The 21209-nt window shown below is 43.8% G+C and overlaps 1 protein-coding gene and 1 long non-coding RNA gene across 7 annotated transcripts in view; one reads left to right on the forward strand and one right to left on the reverse strand.

Annotated features, from left to right (window-relative positions):
* The window catches only part of KIAA1210 (KIAA1210 ortholog), an 84548-nt gene extending 70555 nt beyond the window's left edge, over positions 1–13993 (reverse strand). For 3 of the 5 annotated variants that reach the window (XM_075007968.1, XM_075007967.1, XM_075007975.1), the window contains exons 1-3: positions 13864–13993; positions 13210–13399; positions 10774–10809 (exon numbers count right to left, since the gene is read on the reverse strand). In XM_075007968.1, coding sequence (XP_074864069.1) covers positions 10774–10809; positions 13210–13214 — 41 coding nt within the window. In that variant the 5' untranslated portion in view covers positions 13215–13399; positions 13864–13993. The remainder of the gene's footprint in view (positions 1–10773; positions 10810–13209; positions 13400–13863) is intronic. The other 2 variants (XM_075007971.1, XM_075007974.1) reach the window with 2 other exon arrangements.
* On the forward strand, positions 13544–20582 carry LOC142020266 (uncharacterized). 2 transcript variants are annotated; one of them, XR_012647336.1, is made up of 4 exons: positions 13544–13794; positions 17581–17635; positions 18777–18853; positions 19592–20582. It is a non-coding gene; the product is annotated as an uncharacterized LOC142020266 (long non-coding RNA). The 2 variants fall into 2 exon arrangements; XR_012647335.1 differs by lacking the exon at positions 17581–17635.
* Positions 20583–21209: the final 627 nt, after the last annotated feature.

Here is a 21209-nt window from a genome sequence, read left to right on the forward strand (position 1 = left end):
TCAGTTAAAAAAGAAAAAAAAGTGAAAAAAATCCAGTGGCAGGGCCCAGTTCTGCTCCCAGTGATCAAAACTCCATTCAGTTTATTAAGTACAGAGTTGGGCCAGTAATCCTCAATAGATCAGAGTCTTTGTTAATTTTACGTAGATTCCCTCTCTCCTTTCCTCCAAAGATGTGAGCTTTCCCATCATGAAAATGCATTTCTGTACCTTTGTTGTTGCCTTGAAGTTATTTATTTTAATACAAAAATCTGCGTCTGTCTTTTTAAAAGGTTCTGGCTACTTATGTCTAAACCCCTCTAGTCCAGCACAGCTGGGACCTGACCTGTGACAAACCAGAGAATCTGCCAAACCATGGGAGGTCAATACTGGTTCTCACCCAGGGATATCAGTACCCCGTGGGGTACTCAGAGGTCCTCCTGCGTCTACATCAACTCATCTAGCTATTTGCCTAGTTTTACAACAGGCTACATAAAAAGCATCATCCAAGTCAATACAAACAAATTTCATACAATTACTTGTTTGTACAGCTCTGTGTTTTACACACCCAGATTTGAATACTATATTTATATTCTAATTAATATATTTTGTAATGTTATGTTAAAAAGGAGAAGGTAAGCAATTTGTCAGTACAGTAAACTCTCTCATACCCAATGTTCTATCATCTGGAACTCTCAAATAACCAGAATTTTAACTATAAGTAAATTCTAGTTACATTTTCCATAAGCAGAGTATAGGGAAAGTAAATACTTATAAATACAGTAAACACAGAATAAGTTTACAATGTACAATACTACTGTTGTTGGTAAATAAAGCACTCTGCATACTTTTTTGTTTGTTTGTTAATATCTAATCTTGTTTTTCTTTAGTGTTATGCATTGCTAGGTATACCTCTCTATTATCCAGAATATTTGAATATCCAGCAACCTCCTGGTCCCAGAGCTCCCAGATATGAAAGAGTTTACTGTAATAGTGTGTTGCAACATTTGTATTTTAAGGTTTGTAATAATCAGGCAATTATTCAGAAAATGTTTTCAGAAGTTCTATAATACTAAACATACTAGTAACACTACACTGCAGTACAACTTGCTCTGATACAGTAAAACAACTGTGTTGTAAAGGTAGAAAAATGTGTGTCTGAAAATTGTAGGTACTGGGGGTACTTACAATTTTGTAGAAGGACCTTTACTTTGGTCTTTATGACTGAGGATGTTAGGGAGATTTCTAAACCTGAGCCATTCTTTTTAGGTGACAAATGAGAAGAACTGTCTCAGATTGAGGTGGTATTAGAGGAGGCTTCGGAACAAATTGATAAACTTAACAGTAACAAGTTGCTGGGACCAGATGGCACTTATCCAAGAGTTCTAAAAGAACTCAAATGTAAAATTGCAGAACTATTAACTGTGGTATGTAACCATTCCTTCAAATCGTCTTCTCTACCTAATGACTGTAAGATAGCTAATGTGATGCCAATATTTTAAAAGGGCTATAGAGGTGATCCTGGCAATTACAGACCGGTAAGTTTAACATCAGTACTGAGAAAATTAGTTGAAACTATAGTACAGAATAAAATTGTCAGACACATAGAGTGCATCTACATTAGGAACTAACTTCGAAGTTAATGTCTAAGTTAGGCGCTACTTCGAAGTAGCCAAAAGAGAGTCTACACATATTTTCCCTTACTTCAAAGTTAACTTCCCTTAATTTGAAGTTCACAGGAGCCCAACTTTGAAGTCTTTACTTCATTCCCAGCAATGGAATAGTGCCGTACTTTGAAGTTTAATTCAAAGTAGGGTGTGTGTAGATGTTCAACTTTGAAGTCTGCTACTTCGAAGTAAGCAACTTCAAAGTTATTTCTGTAGTGTAGACACAGCCACAGATGAACATAACTTGCTGTGGAAAACTCAACATAGTTTTTGTAAAAGGAAGTCATTCCTCACTAATCTACTAGAACTCTTTGAGAGGGTCAATGAGTAATTGGCAAGGGGGATCCAGTGGCTACAGTGTGCTTAGATTTCCAGAAAGCCTTTGACAAGGTCAATCACCAAAGGCTCCTATGTAACATAAGTTGTGATGGGATAACTTGGACAGTCCTCTCATGGACTGGTAACTGGTTAAAAGAAAGGAAACAAAGAGTAGGAATAAAGTTTTCACATGGAGAATGGTAACTAGTGGTGTCCCCCAAAGTTCTGTACTGGGGCCAAACCTATTCAACATATTTACAAATGATTTGGAGAAAGGGGCAAACAGTAAGGTGGCAAAATTTGCTGATGATACTAAACTGCTCAAGATAGGTAAGAACCGAGCAGACTGTGAAAAGCTTCAAAAGAATCTCACAAAACTAGGTGACTGGGCCAGAAAATGGCAAATGAATTTTAAGGTTGATAAATGAAAATAATGCACATTGGAAAAAATAAACCCAACTATACATACAAAACGATGGGGAATAATTTAGCCATAATTACTCAAAAGAGAGATCTTGGAGTCATTGTGGATAGTTCTCTGAAAACATCCACTCAATGTGCTGCAACAGTGAAAAAAGCAAACAGAATGTTAGGAACCATTAAAAAAGGGAAAGAGAATAAGAAAAAGACTATCTTATCACCTCTGTATAAATCCATGGTATGTCCATATCTCAAATACTGCATACAGATGTGGTCGTCTTATCTTAAAAGATATATTGGCAAGAGAAAAGGTTCAGAAATGGGCAACACAAATGAGTAGGGGTTTGGAATGGGTGCCATATGAAAAGAGATTAAACAGACTAGGACTTTACAGCTTAGAAAAGTGCAAACTAAGGGGGGACATGATAGAGGTCTATAAAATCATGACAGATAAGGAGAAATAGAATAAAGAAAAATTATTTACTTGTTCCCATAACATAAGAACTACGGGTCACCAAATGAAATTAATAGTGGCAGGTTTAAACAAACAAAAACTTTTTCTTCACACAGTCAACCTGTGGAACTCCTTGCAAAAAAATGATGTGAAGACCAGCACTTTATCAGAGTTCAGAAAAGAACTAGATACGTTCCTGGAGGTTAGGCCTATCAATACTCAGCTAAGATGGACAGGAAGGGTGCCCCTCGCCTCCGTTTGTCGGAGTCCGGAAACGGATGACAGGAGAGGGATCACTCAATGATTACCTGTTCTGTTTACTCACTGTGGGGCAGCTGGCACTGGCAACTCTCCAGAGAGAGGATACTGAGCTAGATGGACCTTTGGTCTGACCCAGTATGGCCATTCTTATAGTAATCAGATCTGGATTTCCCCAAGGTTTGGGTTGGGTTTAGCTGCAGCATTCCAGCTCGGATCCATTTTAATTCCACTTGACTCTGATGTAGCTTGGCTTTGCTGAGTTGAACACAACCCTTTCTATCATTTCCCAGTAGTTTGCTTGCATTGTGTTTAATTCAAGTAACAAGCAACATGATCACATGTACTGCTGGTTCTCTAAAGGCCCGACACTGACTATGCTGAAACAGATACAGGGCACCTGAATCTATCAGCACCTTTTTCCCTGCATGTGAAATCACAGCAAGGATTCCAGGTGGCAAGTTGCTGAGTCATAGCTCATTTCAAGAGAGATGGTGACTCAGCATGGAAAAGCATCATGGGGGAATCAAAGGCAAAATTTACTCAGGAATTTATTAACTTCTGCACAAACCCTCAGGGAATGAGGCAGGCATGTCCCGGCAGAGCCCAGTTGCTTCCCAACCTGTCTTTGTCATCTTGAGTTACAGAGAAATGTTTGGTATTAAAAAGTAACACCTGAAATTAGAGACTTTTGCCAGACCCCTGTACATGCGTGTATACACAGCAGACACCTCTTTAAAGTCAGATACCAAGCAGCATTCTGAAATCAAATGGGGGAACCCAAAAAGACTGGCACAGTTCTCCCATCGTCTCCTACCGAGTGCATCTGCCTTAAGCTCTACAGCAAAGGTGTTAGCAGCTACAAAAAATCAGAACTATGTTTCACATCCAACTGACATACAGCAGTTCTAGCAACCCCTGGCAACCAAATCTCTACCGGACAAGGGATAAAACAAAAAACAAAACCACCCTTCATAGAATAAGAACTTTCTTTTAAAAAATGTCCACAAGATACAATATTCCACCACAGCTGGGCCACAAGCAAGATTCACAACTGTTTTAAACATTAGGGTTGTGCAGAACAGAAGACCAAAATGTCATGCAAATTCTACATCAAGCAATTCCAGTGGAGGAATACAAATCTTATAGCAAACTGGCGTTCAACCTCAGGGCTTAATGTTTCTGCTTCTGAGGGGTTTTCTGTACCAGGCAGAAGATGGATATGATCAGGCTCGATCTTCCGGAGTTCGATTTTGTGCAACTGGTACAGATGCGTGAAATCAATCTGTCCGGGGTTGGCAGTTGATCCCTGTTCTCCTCGATATCACAAGGAATCAGAGAAGTTGGTGGAAGAAAAAGTGCCATCGACCTCCCTCAGTGAAGACAGTCAGGTCAGTCGATTTCAGATATGTCAATTCTAGCTACACAATTGTGTATCTGAAATCAATTTATTCCCCTAGTGTAGACCTGGCCTAAATGTATGTTAAGATCCCTGAAATGGCTTCTCATCAAAAGGGAAGACTTTGATCTCTCTCATTTTTAGTCTTAACCTCTTTCCTGTGACAAGCTATGCAAGGTTTACCCATGTGCCACTGGTAACCGATCCAGGAGTTCTCAAACCCCACTGTGCCATGACTCCCTCCTAACCACAAAAACTAGTACATGACTCGAAGAGGGTGGACTGAAGCCTGAGCCCATCCAGCCCCACTGCTATCCTGGATGGGGGGGCGACTAAACCTCAACCACCACAAGGGGCCTATAACTTGAGCCCTGAGAGCCGGGGCTGAAAACCTTGGGCTTCAGCCCCACATGGTGGGCTCAGGCTTTGGCTTCAGCCTTGAGCATGGGTCTTGGGCTTTGGCTTCAGCAAATCTAAACCAGCCCTGGTGACTCCATAAAAACAGGAGTGCAACCCATGATGGAGTCCCCAATTCAGTCTGAGAACCATTGTGATAACTGTCCTTAGGATGAACATTCTTTATAAGCTCTCTCTCTTTCCCACCAGTCAAGAATAACGAAGAAATTGTACTGTGATTTTTCTGTCTGTCAATTTTTGCTGTCATGAGCACACAACAGCAAAAATATCAGCAGTAACATATATGAAATTTCTATGCATCGCTAATGGCTGCACCATCATAGCTGAGCACCAAATAGCATTTTCACACTTTTCTTTCACCTTCCAGCTAAGGATGTCAAAGTGCTTTATAAACATAAGTGAGTTTAGCTGTAGACCATCACCCTTCAGAGAGCTGCAGATGAACATTCTCTCATCCTGTACCTTAACCAGCAGGCAATCCAACCTCCCTTAACTGACTATTCTCCTATCTTCTACTGGCAAAGGAGAATGCTCCTCACACACAGGCAGGATTTCACCATGTTCTTGGTCTTACCAACATATTCATTAAAATGTGGCTTTCCAGTTGAGCTGCACGTAGACTATCCCTTCCAACATAATGCAATAAATCTTGTGCAGAAACCAAAATCTAACTTTGGAAACTGCTTTCTCTACAACTCGCACTACTATTCTCTTTGCTTTTGGAGCCCAGACTGTTTAGCTGTATGCTCCCATAAACATGACTCAGGAAACGTTGTCTTGAAGTAGCAACAGATCCAGCAGTGAGGCTCCCTTGCTGCCAAATGAGCTTGGCTTAGGAGTTTTCAGTGACAACCCTTCATCACTACAGAGACAGCTGAGCAGGCATTGCTTGTACAGGCGGAAACATCCAACCTTTAAAGAAACGGGGAATAAGGGACTCTGTTCTGGGGGAAATAAACAAGAACAAGTGGAGATAAGAGGATTTTTTTTCTTTCATAGTTTACATACTACATTGGTGCTGACTTTCAGAGGGGGAAAGAAAACAGGATCCAATCTTGTCCCTGAAAATACAGTCCTGAGTCTCTTACATGGTGCATCTGTATCAGCAATTTATTCATGTATATAAGCCTGGGAAAATTTTAGAATGCTTACTTTGGACTTTCACTGATGTATGTTGATCTAATTAAAACTCCTCTTTACTCTGTGTGCAAGATGTCTTTTCAGTTACTCCCTTGTTGCAGGAGTCTGTGTAAACAAGCTCCTTCAATACCAACTATATTAAAAAAAAAAAGGGGGGCAGGGAATATTCTCTGATGCCAGCAGTTGATATGTCCAAGCATGAATCTTCTCCTATGGCCAGCTACACAACAGAGCTTAGAACACACTACTTTTAAAGGATATGCGAATCTGAGAAAATGTTCAGTATGTCCTATGCAGGTTATCGCTGGTTGTTAAAATATATTTGAGAATATACTGAATCTATCCTGTATATTCTAGGTCTCTCTGTGAATGAGCAGTCAGACATGAATTTTCTGGAGTATTTGAAGTTCAAGATCATTCCATGTGTCATTCAGCAGATTTACAACCTGACCAAAGATACAACTTTGGATCACAGTATCACACTGCATTAATCTCCATATGGTATACACGTGCATGTGTATTACGCAGAGTAGACTCACTAAGGGTAGGTCTACACAACACCACAGTGGCCAACCCTAAACCTTTGAAAATCATGACTGGGCTTCAACAAAATAGTGAGATTAAAAAAGCACATGATTTTTTAACCAAACAAATAATATTGGGGTGGCATTTGTCTTTTACTTTCTCAGCCTTTGGAAGGGTATGCCCACTTCACATCCTCAAGTCTTTCTCCATAAAGGTACAAAATTAGATATTTTTGTTTTTAATAAAAGCCGTCCTGTAGCACCTTAAAGACTTACAGATCTATTTATGAGGTAATGATAGCTATAATTGTCACACAATGCCATGACTCTAAGACCTGAAGCTTTACAAAAAACAGCAAATATCATGAGACACATAATATTACCGTAGGCATTGGCAACACTGAATATTGTTTAAAATGGTTCTTCTTGTTGGAGTTAACTGAAGCAACACGAGGAGGTATTTTTCAGTTGTAACCTATAATCCTCATTTTGAAACATGTACAAGTTATCACAAAAGGTGCGGTGACAAACCTGCCCAGATCCTGACAAACTTACCTGTCACTTTGTTAAAACAAAAGAGACAGCAACTTCTGCAGATCTTATGGACAAAACTGTTTTCCAATTAAAACAGATCTGTAAACAAACCCTTACAAAAATTGCTCTAATTACTTTTGAAGTCGCTGAGCAGTTTCAAACGAGGTCTATGCTTGTGTTGCTGGTATTGCTTTTGAAAGTTATTTCTGATTTAATGAATACGTTACACATGATACAATGTAACACTGATGGCCCAATGTGGACAACAGGGTGTATCATGTGGACTCAAGACACACTGCTTTGTGTCCTAGGTTTGATTTGTCATTACACAGCTTCATATTCCTATTACAGTACATAGCTAAAGATTTTGAAACCAACTACATGGTAAACACAGGCTGCAATGTAAAGAGAAAGATTAATGAAAATCCTCAAAAAAAAAAAAAACACTTTTGGGGGCTCACTGTTCATTTTCTTTCATTTCATTTTAAAACCTCTTAAACCATTTTAAAATGAATTAGCAATATAGATGAAAAATCCTGACTGGGAATCTTTGCAGTATTACAGCAAATATTAGGCAGTATTGACTGAAGATGTTTACTGGCTAGCACCAAACATATTAGACTTTCTCCCTTAGAAACCATCCAGAATAATCATGTAATGAGAACCAAACAAATATTGCTCAATGCATCTTCATTTTCTCAATTCCTCAGAAGCAAGTAACATTCTCTTTCCCCAACAGTAATTCATGATCTTGACATTTTCATTCGTCAGTATCACCTATTTGTGTAGCATTCCAGACTTTTCTTGCATGGGTCAACAAAGGTTCTAAATATAGGATAATTCTTAATTTCTTTCCTCCCTGTCCCCCACCCCACCTCACCCCACCCCTTTTTTGGCAAATGAAAAGGCTAACCCGCCTTTCTGTTGCTACACCAACTGATAAACTAAGACAAATTTGGAAAACAAACATTAAGTTTGATATGGAAGTCTGGCAATATTTGCTCTAGCACTAGTAAATCTTCCGGAGTCCTGAGGCATACACTAAGACAGCAAAATTAATTTGTCATGACTACGGGATCCCAGAGAGACTAGGAAGAATGGATATTGATTCCACAATATGTGTAAATGGCTGAAAGGACTCTATTATTGGTCCCAAAAAACAAGTAATGTTTGTGTAATCAAATCAGCACTGGGCAGCTAGGAACCTTAAGGTATGTCTACATTACAAAATAAATCTGAATTTATCAAAGTTGAATTTGTAACCTTGGATTTTATAAAATCGAAGTTGGTCCACACCTGCCCACAAAGTCAACTTAGTGCATCCTCACTAATTGCCAAAGTTTGACTGTTGTAGCAGTGCATTGTGGGAACCTATCCCACAGTTCCGTGAGCCCTGTTGCATTCTGAGTTTTTGTTTTTGTGTTTTTGTTTTTTTGCTGTTCATTATGGGAAAAAGTTCCATGCAAGTGGTTGTGGGAGTGTGATGTCATCTTCCCACACTGCATTGCCTTCAAAACAAACAGCCATTTTTCTCAGAAGTCTCTTTCCCCTGTGAGATATTGTTTTGAGTTGTCTGCATCACAGAACTTTTAAACAAATGTGCCCTGATAACACCCACTGTCATCTTCCCAGACTGCATTGCCCTCATTCCCCTCCCTTTGAAACCAAATGGCATTTTCAGAAGGAAATTAGGAAAAGTGGAGAATCCCAGAAGGCTTTGGTGTCCAGTGATTAGCATCACTCCAAAGAAGTAGACATTAAGTCAGAGTGCCTCATTTCCTACTGGTTAGGCTCTCTTCCCCACTTTGAAAATCATGTGAACCGGAACCTGGTAAAAAAATACCTTCAATCCCATAGTAAATTAAAGATGGATCACATGCAGCAAGGTAAGGAGGGCATGCCAGAGGGCTTAGGTTGTATAGTGAAGTAACTGCCTGTGTGCAGAGGGTAGGATGAGAGAGAGCACACAAGCTCCATTCCAGTCAGGGAGCTGTCAATCCCATCTATTCGGGTGTCTGTTCTCTAGGGCTGTGTCTACAGTTGGCCAAAATTTCAAAAGGGCCATGCTAATGGCCAAATCAGAGAATACTAATGAGGTGCTGAAATCAACATTCAGTGCCTCATTAGCATGCTGCCAGCCACAGCACTTTGAAAGTGCCACATTTTGATTGTGCGCGGCTTGTCTACATGGGGCCCTTTTCGAAAGGACCCCACAAACATCGAAATTCCCTAATTCCTATCAGCTGCAGGGCCCTTTTGAATAGGGCCCTGTGTAAACAAGCTGCATAAGTAAAGAAAAATTGAGGGCACTCAGAATTTCACAGATTTGGGTTCTTCTCACTGATGGGCTCAAGAATTATGGGCTCAGATCCTACACTAGGATTTAACTTCAGACCCAGTCTGTGAGCTGTGTCTTTTTTCTTTATCATGTATTTAGGGATCAATCCTGCAAAGTGCTGCGGACTCTGACCAGATGCTGCACAGCAGTTACGATGTACTTAATTTTGGGCATGCGAGCAATTTCACTGAAATCATTGGCCGACACGCATCTGACGAAGTGGGTCTTAGCTCACAAAAGCTTATGCTCCAAAAAAATCTCTTATTCTATTAGGTGCCACAGGATTTCTTGTTGTTTTTACTGAAATCATTGGAACTGCTCATGTCCTCATCACCTTTCAGGCCTGTATCCAAAGTAAAGTATTTGATTCAACAATAGCCCCAGCAGTGTACAATGTATAGTGTTATGCAAAAGCAAAAACAAAAAAAATCCAAAAAGCATCTTACTGTCGCAAACACCCACTCATAGAAAGCAGTTTCAGTCATGTGTGATCATGCCCAAATCAGATCTGTTTTTCAGTGTATTCATTTTGCAGCAATACAGCACTTATCTATTCACATTTCCTATAATATGACATGTCACTCAGACACATACAGACAGGATTATTATATGCTTTTCTGCGGGGCTGCTGCTGTAGTGGAGAAGGTGGAAATCATGAGTATTTGGAGCTGCTAATACAAATATCAGAGAAAAAAAATTAACACCATTACTCAAGAGGCCCTTCTAGAAGAGCCTGTTGCTTGCTTCCTAAGCCATGTAAACTACAGAAGCTTCAGATGCCAACCCGACGCCTGAGCAGGCAAATAATCAAAGACCAAAAAGAAAGGAACAAAAGTCATGGCAGGGAACTGCAGGAGGGAGAAGCAATTTATGTAAATGAGCCTCCTCCCTCTCACACTCCAAAGCTGTGTACCACCTTCAAAATGAATAAGGCCCCAGTTCAGCAAAGAGCTAATCCAGAGGTCCATTATCTTCCTGGCACTCCCTGTGGGTACAGGATTCACCCACACCTATAGTTACAGCATCAGCAGCATTTGGACACATCAGATTGGCTGGTAGGGCTGTTGGACTCATTCACGTGCCATCTTCAAGGAAAGCTGGTGTGACTATATAGGATTATATATAAATACATATACATATGGTTGAGTGGAACAGGGCCATATTGAGGGAGATCTGTGCACACCTTGCTCTCCAGATACAGTCAGTCCTCGACATAAACTGCTCCCTTATAAGTTGTTTCACACACCATTGAAGTTTGGAGAAACACAACGTAAAAATTCCTTGCACTTAAATAGTTATGTCACTTAGAAAACGGAAAATCAACATACCTTCCCAGCATGCTCTGCAACTCTCCTCTGTCCATACTGCACAAAGGATAAAAATGGTTTTAAAATGTATTTTGGGTTAGGATAATTTCTTTAAATGTTGCTTAAAATGCTTTCTATGTAAGGTACAGTAAGTGAGTGGCAAGTCAGGGTTTAAATGGTCACAAAGGCAAAATGTACGCTTCTACAGCCCCTGTCCCTCTCTATTTACATTATTTTTATGGGGGAAAATTCCTCATTATATGTCATTTCACTTTAAGTTGCAACTTTACAATCCCTATCCCCAAAGTATTGCAAGGGCCCCCCAGTACATACACATGGTGCACATTTCAGGCATGCTCCTAAGAAACCTGTCTCACATGAGTCACTCCTACTCACACAAGCATTCCCAATGAAATCAGTACAACTATTTATGTGATAAAGGACTAACTCACAGGATGGTGGGTTAGGAAGGAGCAAGCTCTTAAACTGAGGATCACATCAGAAAATTAATGACACAACAGAGCCGTGTCAATACTTGCACCTTCTGAAAGGAAGGGGCATAGTAATGAGCGAGGTTGGAAGATGCTAATGAGGTGTTTCCATGAATATGCAGTGCCTCATTAGCATAATGGTGGCCGCAGCTATTCGAAAGTGCCGCATTCGAATCACGCGCCATGTGTGTAGATGGGAGTCGTTTGAAAGGATCCCCAGTCTTCTAAAGCCCATTATGCCTATCTGGTTTTAGGAAGAAGGGGCTTTTGAAAACTGGCAGGTCCTTCCGAAAGGCTCCCGTCTACACGGGCAGCGTGCGACTGGAATGCAGTAACTTTCAAATCACCACAGTTGCTATTATGCTAATGAGGTGCTACATATTCTGACCTCACTTATTAGCTAGTGTAGACGTAGCCTACATGTGGTTCCACAGCACTTGTGATTCCAGACCATTTTTTCAGTACAAGAGAACATAGTTTTTATTAATGTCTGCATGGCAAGCTCTTCCTGAGATCTGGTTTCTTCAGTGTACTACAGCACAGAATTAAAGATTAAACAACTGGGATTTTATAGACAACGTTGATGATGCAAAATAAAACCCTCCTCACTCCCCAGTAAGTCTCTGGGCTAACATAAGTTAAACATTGGTTTAGGGCTCAGTGTACAAACAGCTGACTCAAAGACATATGAAACAATATTCTGGGAAAGATGGTGCCCGTTTTACCTCAGAAATTCATACAAATGACAGGGAAACGCTAACAAGTACTGTACATAAGCAATGCATTAACCAAAGAGTGCATCACAAGGTGTATGTACCTTGCTCATTAGTTTGACAAGATGTCATTGATTTCTAATTGTTTGACTTCATATCACTTAAACATTAGCATTCCTTGGTATAAACTACCAGAGCAAAATCTTGCAAGAATCTTAAGGGAAGCCTCACTACAGTGACCTACCATTAAATCTTTCTTGAAAAGTGGGTTTACAGTTCATCCAAGGAACTGTAAACCTGGCATCAGTGAACCCATTTTAGTGTTCCCGTAAGGACCTTGTATTCTAGCCATTCTGTACATGCTGTAGAATTGGCTTCTGAATCAACAGGAAAGTAATATACCACATATGCACATTAAGTGTGATACACATCTGTGCAATTTGTCCAAAATCACTCATCAAGACATTTTCTTTTTTGAACAACCCCACCCTCAGATTTACTAAAGTGCCAGTTTTCCCCTAAATATTATGCATATGCTAAACTCTGGCTCCAATTCTGCACACACTTCTGTCTTGGCATATGCGACTAATTCCAGTGACTTCAACCGAGTACTCGCCTATGTAAAATAAAGCCCATGCTTAACCTGCATAAGCATGTACAGGGATGTGGCCTACAGATTAATCATAGCTTGATAGATGTAAACTTTGCATAGACACCTTAGGGCTGAAAATGAATATGAGATGTTTATGTCCACTTAGTAATGTTTTTTTCCAGGGTGTATGAGGGATAGTGTCTTCATTCTTCATTATACAGTCTGACACATACTACGTGCACACATCCACATTTAGAAACTTTAAGGCAGTGGTGTCCATCCAGTTCAGAAGCAGTAGCCAAAGAACTAGCCATATTATTCTGAAAATGTATTTATTGTTTGCACCAGCTACCTACACTCAACTGGCCAGATAGCCATATGCAGCTAAGCAGGTTGGACACCAGGGCTCTAAGGCCTAGATCCTGTCTGCACAGAGCATATTAAGTGATTGGGAACCTAGAGGAGCTAAACAGAGACATGGAGAAGTGGGGAAAGAATAAGGATTAGCTCTTTAGCTCCACAGAAATAGGTGGGCTCAGGAGAGCTCTTGGGGAAATGTTGGCTCTACAGCTAGAACTGGGGAGTGCAAAGCAGGGGAGGGGGTGAAATTCCATACGGGGTGGCACAGGACAATTGGCTGCTGGGTCTCAGGCTCATTCACCTCATTGAAAATGTTGAAATATGTCCATGGTTTTATGTCCCAGTATTCCCATTTCTACACCCACCAACGAAAGTTTTTCATTCCACAGGCTCATTTTCTCACACGTGCGGAAACTTTCTCTGTCCGTTAGCCTGCTGTGAACATAACCGGAATGCCCCTCGGACGGCACTGGGGGTGGGGGAGGATGTAGCTGGAGGAAAAGCGGGACCCAAGGTGAGAAGTTTGCTCCACTTTTCCCTCCCGCGCTCTCCGCCCCTTCGGTGGGACTGTGGGCGGCTGCCCTGCGGGAGCAGCGCGGTACTGCAGCAAGCGCGGCGCCTGCCCCAGGGCTGGAGGCGTTTCCCGGCTCGCACCCAGGGCGCTATTAGGAGACCCCGCTGGGGCCGCCGCCGCCCCCCGGCTCTAATCTCTCCGCCTCCTTGCGGCGCCCGGGAGCGCCTGAGCCCAGCCAGGACCGGCGGCGGGCCGCAGAGATGCAGGGCACGAGGCAGAGGAGGAAGCCGGGCACCCAGATGGCAGCGCCGCCCGCCCCGCCCCACTGACCCCCCTGCACACGCGCAGGGCTCCCGCCTCTGCCCCCAGCCGGTGAGCACCCCGCGCAGCCCCCGGGGGGACACGGCTGCCCCCCCACCTGTCCCCGCCGCCCCTACTCACAGGCGGGGACCCCCCGCGCGTCCCTCTGCCGGGCTCTGGGCGCTGCAAGCCGCCGGAGCTGCCAGTCGCCTCCGCAGCCGAGCGGGCGGGGCGGCGTCGGCAGAGCGGGCTGCTGCCGGGCGGACGCGCGCATAGGCCCCCGTGCAGGGCCGGGCGCTTCCCCAAGGCGGCTCCCCGCTGCCGGTTCCCTTCCGCCCCGCGCCCCGCCCCGGCTTCCCTTCCCTGGCAGGGCAGTCACTGTTCTCCCCATTTCACTACTGGTACCGACGAGGCGCAGAGGGGTGGGTCACCGTGGCGGGGATCCCAGGAGGGATGAGAAGCTACAACCCAGGATCCTGGTCCCCAGGCCGCTGATGGGACCACCCCGCCTGCCAAACTGTCAGTGCAGTGAGAAAAAGGAGCCAGAATCCCACCCCCGCCCCAGTACCTCTGAAGCCTCCGTTCTCCAGGTCGGTTTGTTTCCAGTAGGACAGAGGCCTGTTGGTTCCTCTCAGCAAATGAAAGAGCAAATCTTCAGAGGCACCGGGAAAAGCCCTTTCAAGTGAGAAGCCCCGACCTTCTTGGAAGCCTGCAATAATTTCACACCCATAGTGCATGCCATGCACAATAGCTCCCACAAGTTTTATTATATAACTGCCGTGGACATGCAGCCACTTCTGGGGTGGTGGCTAGCAAACTGGTGGGAACAAAAGCAAGGCACAGTAGTGAAAGTGGTGAGCAATTTTGGTGCAGAACACATTGAAAAGCCCTCTGGTGAGCAGTGTGATGGGATCTTTCATGCTTACTCAGACACTTGATTTTAGATACCTAGCCCAAAGCCTTACATACTCCATAGAAGTCACTGTTGCTTGAGACCTTAAGCAGAGTTCCAGAGAAGAGGTGCTTTGTGAATTGTTCCCTTTGTAAAAGTGTAGTGACTTCCTTCTTTTAATAACTTTTCCTGTGTTTGTTGGCTCACCAAAGGGGTGTGTGTCTTTGCGGTAATGTAAACCTCAGATCTTGCTTTTTATCTGTACTGTTTCACCATGTGGTACAATAACTACTTGAAGAACTCTAGCAAGGAACTTGAAATTCAAGGCTTAAACCCACGAGTGCTTTTCTATGAAATAGTTTGGCCACATGAGCTGCATCTGTGCCCTTTGGGCCCGGTGGTATATTTTGATGGCTTGATATTCTAGTGCAACAGTTCTTCAACTGTGGGTCAGGACCCCAGAGTAGGTCACAACACCATTTGAATACGGTCACCAGAACTGGCTGTGACTTGCAAGCCCCTGGCCAAAACTGAAGCCTGACCCCCGCCCCCCACCACCCTGGGGCAGAAGCTGAAGACATTGTAGGCCCTTGCCTGGGGCTGAAGGCCATGAGATTTGGTTCACCCTGCCCCTAGAACAGGGGAACTCTTGGCTTTGCCCCACCCACCCCCCGGGGCAGGATCATGCATGAGTCTCCCCTCCAGGGGGTCGTGTTGTATTTTTTGTTGTCAGAGGTGGGCTGCAGTGCAATGAAGTTTGAGACCCACTGTTCTAATGTGATGTGAGCGCATTTTCTCTCTCCTTCACGCTAGAGTTTTCAGACAGTTGATTTGTTTTACTTTGCTTTAATTTGCTACTGTAGTGGCCATGGTAGCACCATGAGCATTAAGTTTGAGTAAAACATACTTTTTAACAGTGGGTTCTTCTAAGTGCTCTGTAGCAGTGGTTTTCAACCAGTGTGCCGTGAGATCTCTCCAAGTGTGCCACAAAATGTTGTCACTTTCCCCTCACAGTGGCTTTTTGAAGTGATGACCCCATGCCAGCTGGGGCTCAACAGCAAGGCTGCCTGAGTCCCAGCTGCCATCAGGTTAGTCATCTCCCCAGAGAGCCACCGTGAGGAGAAATGCCAGCCCTGCAGGACCCCATTCATGCCAGGAGGCAGCTGAAATGCTGCTTCCCAGCCCAAATGAGCTGGTGGGGAGCTCGCCCCCACTCTGCTGTGGCAAAGGAGAGGCAGGGCGGGAGCCTGTTGGAAGTGGGACATGGTTTAAATGCCACATCCTGGATCCAACAGACTGGTAGGGAGGGGAACCTGCTTTCGGTAGTCACTTGTTTACTCAGCATCCCTAGGATGGCGTTGAACAGATATTGAATGCGTGTCTATACTCACTGTCTAAGATGGTGTATTTTTTGATATCCTTGTTTAGCTTGTTGTAGTCAATTCTGTGTTGCAAACCTCTCCAGTAAGACTGAAACCATAGTAAATGGGATGTTTATGAGTGATAGATTCAGCTGAAAAAGTGGCTGTGCCGTGGAATTGTTTGTCTCGTTGAAGTGCGCCATGTTACTGAAAAGGTTGGGAACCAGTGATGTAAAGTTCACATATACAGTCAAGCCAAGTCCACGCTACAGACCTATATTGGTATAGCTGCATTATGTAGGGCTGTGAAAAATCCCCCACGTAAACAGAGCTTTACCCCTGGACACAGCTGTCACCTCTCAGGGAACTGGGTACATTATGCCCACTCAGCAGGAGATTCTCTCTTATCAGCAAAGTAGCATCTTTACTAATGTGCCATGGCTGTGCCAGTGAAGCACTGTCCGTGAAGACAGGCTCTCAGATTGTTTTGAGAATTTCTGTGCCTCATTGGGGTTTGAGAGTAAAGTTATTAGTACACATCTGAGATCAGTTAAGCTAGGAGTTCCCAAGACAGAGTACCTCTACAGTAAAGCATATCCCAAGCATTGGAAAAGGAAATGTGTTGCCCCAAAAACATTTTGAAGTGTAATTAATGGATCTGCTTATTGCAGTCTTAGCTCCATTGCCCCCTTCAGGCAGCACAAAAGCAGTGGATTCCCCAGCCCTCATAGCACTAGCATAGCTGCTCCTATGCCTTTTCCATGTCACTGCAGGTTGGAAATAACTAGAACATACTGTGGCTATCCACAGCTGACAATATCGAGCATCCCTCAAGCTGCTCTAGTCCAGTGTTTGTCAACTTTTTTTGTATAAAGTACCCTTTTTTTAAAAAAAAAAAAAAAAAAAGTACCCCCCAAACTTCGCTCGCATACCCCTAAGGGTACGCATACCACCAATTGAGAAACATGGTCCTGACGTATTCTGAGATCCTGATACAAGTGCCATTCAGCCTTTCCAGATCACTGTACCCTTTCAAGGAGTCAGATTTGTTTTGCAAACCACCAAGTTACACCTCACTTAAAAACTACTTCTTTACAAAAATGTGAAAATATCGAAAATATCACAGAAGACTCCCACTGAAAACTTTCTTTCTACAATCTTATTATCAAATAACTAAATTGGAATGGAAGTATTGTACTTACATTTCAGGGTAAGGCATATGAAGCAGTAGAAACAACTCATTGTCTGAATGAACCTTTAGAGTGTACTGACCTTACTAGTGTTTTTATGTAGCCTGTTATAAAACTAGGCAAATACCTGGATGAGTTGATGTATCTGCTGGACAACCTTGGTGTACCCCCAAGCATACATGTATCCCTGGTTGAGAAACACTCCTCTAGTTGATGATGGTAGCGGTATGGCAGAGACTCAGGGACCAATACTGATTTCTTGAGAACTGCCCTGCTGGGTTCAGAAGAAAACTTGGCCAGTAAATAGGAAATAAAGCTTTTCCCACCTGACAAAGTTATGATGTTATGTTTGGTGATTAGCTGCTGGTTCTTTTTTGTTTGTTTCATTCGTTGGTCTCGTTTTCCTCCTGTCCAGCACTTCCCTCTCCCTACCAACCATTCTGGGATCTGTTAAGCCTGGCTGCTTTTTCGTAAGTAAAGTTTTGTATATTTAGGGCCTGGGGAAAGGCTGCTTATAAATATTGATAACTTTTGTAGTTTTCTATAGAAGCCACCAGACATGGATGGTGATGACCTGAAGGTTTTGAAAGAATTTTCCTGTGAGGATGTTGCATAGCTAGAGCATCTGGAAGTGAATAGGAATGGGAAAGTAACTGATTCTTCTCTTGATGTGCATTGAAAATTAGCTCCCAGGCCACTACTTAGCAGTTTAACCTTGTGTCCAAATCAAACATGAGCTAACTGTTTTAAAATGATGGATAAAATCAGAGCGCTGATGATAAAAGGAACCACTTGTGGAGTGAGGCACAAATTTGGCTTGCACCTAGGAATGTGTCAAATCAAAACTGGTTTTGTTTCGTTGAACTAGACATTGAGATGATTTAGGAGACTAGCGTGAAAGATGTGCTTTCCACATGTCTCTTTGTGCTGTTGCTTCCCCCTTCTGTCTGCATTGCATCCGCCATTTTATTCTCCTCCGTCTTTCAGTTTAGCCATCATTCTGCCTTCTCTATGATACACAAGGCTACCTCAGCTTGACTAGAAGTCATTTTAAACTGAGCTGGTTTAACCCATACAAAAGGCAACCTTACTTTGGTTAAGTGTGGCCTATTTTGCTTTTTCTTAAATAGATTAGGAATAGCTGCAGGCCCATACGCAGGAATTTCTGGAGGGCGGGTGTTTTTTTTGTAAATGTGGCCCACCTTCCCCTACCCCAGATATCACACTGGCCCTGCCCCTGCCCCCACTCTACATCAAACCATCCATGGTTTGGCTCCCCTCCCTTAGCCCAAGGACCTACCAACCCCTGCTCAGACTGACACATACCCAGCAAGGCCCTAACATCTCCCCCAGCCCAAACACATTCCCCTTCCAGTGAGTGCAGGGGCAATCTCCTGCCTCCCCCAGAGCATTGCAACCGGAAAGCAGCGCAAACTAGAACGCTTGCACTGCTCTCCCGACACTCTGCTCCAGGGGGCAGCTGGGACTGCCCCCACACTCATGGGAACTGGTGCAGTGCTGATGTTGAGTAGGCGGAAGCAATGCTGGGGGCGGGTGTAACCCCCATGCACCCCCACGCCTTGCCCTGACAACTGCTTTACAAAATTTTAGGAGCAGGCAAGTAACTGACGCATCAGTCGGAATTGGTCCTTCTGAAGACAACACCCTGCAACACATTTAATGCATGGGTAGGTATACGATGACCCAAACTGTGCTGTGACATGGTGTACCCAAAGACTGGTGGGGCCCATACTGGAGCAGCACAGTGAGCTGCAGCCCACAAAAGCTTGTGCCCAAATAACTTTGTTAGTCTTTAAGGTGTCACAGGACTCCTGGTTGTGAAAGCAAAGCAAACAAATGCCTCATGTTCCAATTTTGTGCTGTATGTTTGCTCTTGGGGTAATGCCAACAAGCTGATTAATCAGCACAAGAGGGCACAAAACAAGTCAATGGTGAAGTTGAGTGGCTCATTAGGGAATGCTTCACTCACAATAGATCAGAGATGGGCAACGTGGGCTAGTGAATAGGCCCCAGGAGTGGTCCTCCTCCATCTCAGCGAGCTGCAAGATTGTCGCAACCAAGACAGTCTCCAGGGATAGGGCAGTTTTGCTCACTGCACTTGTCTGCCTAGAATTTGTGGGGTGTGAAAATTGGATGCAGAGGGAGCACACAACTCTGAGTCAATGTTGCGTGCACGTGCCCTGGATTTATGTGCATGTCCCTTTAGTAACAGTGGTAGACAAAAAACTCTGGGAATGGAAACCAGCAGAAGAATCTGGCAACCCTGCACACGGGCAGTGGTAAAAGAAAATGCCTTGTGGGCACACACAGAACCCAGAGGGGCTGCAGGTTGTCCACCACGGTAACAGACCCTGTAAAATGTCTGTCCTGTCTACAGATGACTTAATGGACTTTTCCTCACACAGAGAAGGAAGGGGTGTGGCAGAGATGCTTCAGTACCCTCAAAAGAAGAGCCAACCAGGGAGAGGAAGGCTGCAGAGCCCCGAGGCTGTTTGGCCTGGGTGGAGACCGGCCCTTTTCTGGGACTCATCTCTGATCTCTCCAGTAGTTCCTTCTTAAGAACGTTGTCATAAGTAGAAGTAGGATGCAGCGGAAGGAAAGAGCGCGGCACTTCTGGTGACTTAAAATTGTAAAATCAGAAGCCTTGTCTGTGATAGCCACACTGGGCCCCATCTTGAAGTCCTTACTTAGTTCAGACTCCTATTGAAATCAAAACTGAGTAAAGAGTTCAAAGACTGGACTCCCCCTAGTACAGTGGTGGGCATCGTGTGGCCTACATGTAGCCCACTGGGGCTCTACCTGCAGTCTGCCCGGCTGTTCTCCCCATCCCCCGTGACTCTCGTGCGCTGTGGCCCCATGCTTCCATGCTTCTCCTCCTGCTACCTCCCAGAACCTACGAGTGCATGAATTGCCTGATTTGTGCTCTGTCCCTGCTCTTCACCCTCCCTCCCAAAGCCAAAATGCTGCAAATCAGCTGTTTGTGGCATTCCTGCTCTAGGAGCGGGGACAGAGCACAAATCAGGCAGTTCACCCACTCTAAAGGTGCGGGGGTAGGGAGGAGCTGGCACTTGTGGGGCTCTGGTGCCCTGCTGTGAGAAAGACATATGCGATGAAAAGTGCCTAAGAGGGCTGCAGGTAGAATCCCAATAGAGCACAGGCTGCTGTGGCCCACTGAGGTGGAGTGCCCCCTTGCGGTCCACTCACACTTGGTGGTTCCCTGGCGCTGCTTTAGTGTGAGCAAATTCTCTGTTGCTGAACATACGGTAAAATGTATTCTCAGAACTCTCACTTGTGCATTGTTCCTTCCTGTGACAAAAGGGTGAATAGTGGGGAGCAACACCGTACGAAAGCAGAACAAAAAAGCAGTCCACGAGCACTTAAAGACTAACAAAATAATTTATTAGGTGATGAGCTTTCGTGGGACAGACACGCTTCTTCAGACCATAGCCAGACCAGAACAGAACTCAATATTTAAGGCACAGAGAACCAAAAATAGTAATAAAGGTTGACAAATCAGAAAAATATTATCAAGGTGAGCAAATCACAGAGTAGAGGGGCAGAAGGGGGGGGGGCGGAGTCAAAAATTAGGTTAAGCCAAGTATGCAAAAGAGTCCCTATAATGACCTAAAAAATACCCATCTCGGTTCAAACCACATGTTAATGTGTCGAATATGAATATAAAAGAGAGTTCAGCAGCCTCTCTTACCAAAGTGTTGTGAAAACTCCTCTTCAGTAAGAGGCAAACTTTCAGGTCATTAACAGAATGGCCAACTCCATTAAAGTGGTGACTGACCGGTTTGTGGATCAGGAGTGTTTTAATGTTTTTTGGATTTGTCAACCTTGATTACTATTTTTGGTTCTCTGTGCCTTAAATATTGAGTCTGTTCTGGTATGGCTATGGTCTGAAGAAGTGAGTCTGTCCCACGAAAGCTGATCACCTAATACATTATTTTGTTAGTCTTTAAGCGCTACTGGACTGCTTTTTTGTTTTGATCGTATACAGACTAGCATGGCTTTCTCTCT

Source organism: Carettochelys insculpta, chromosome 13 (genome assembly GCF_033958435.1).
Source record: "Carettochelys insculpta isolate YL-2023 chromosome 13, ASM3395843v1, whole genome shotgun sequence".
NCBI classification, from domain to species: domain Eukaryota; kingdom Metazoa; phylum Chordata; order Testudines; family Carettochelyidae; genus Carettochelys; species Carettochelys insculpta.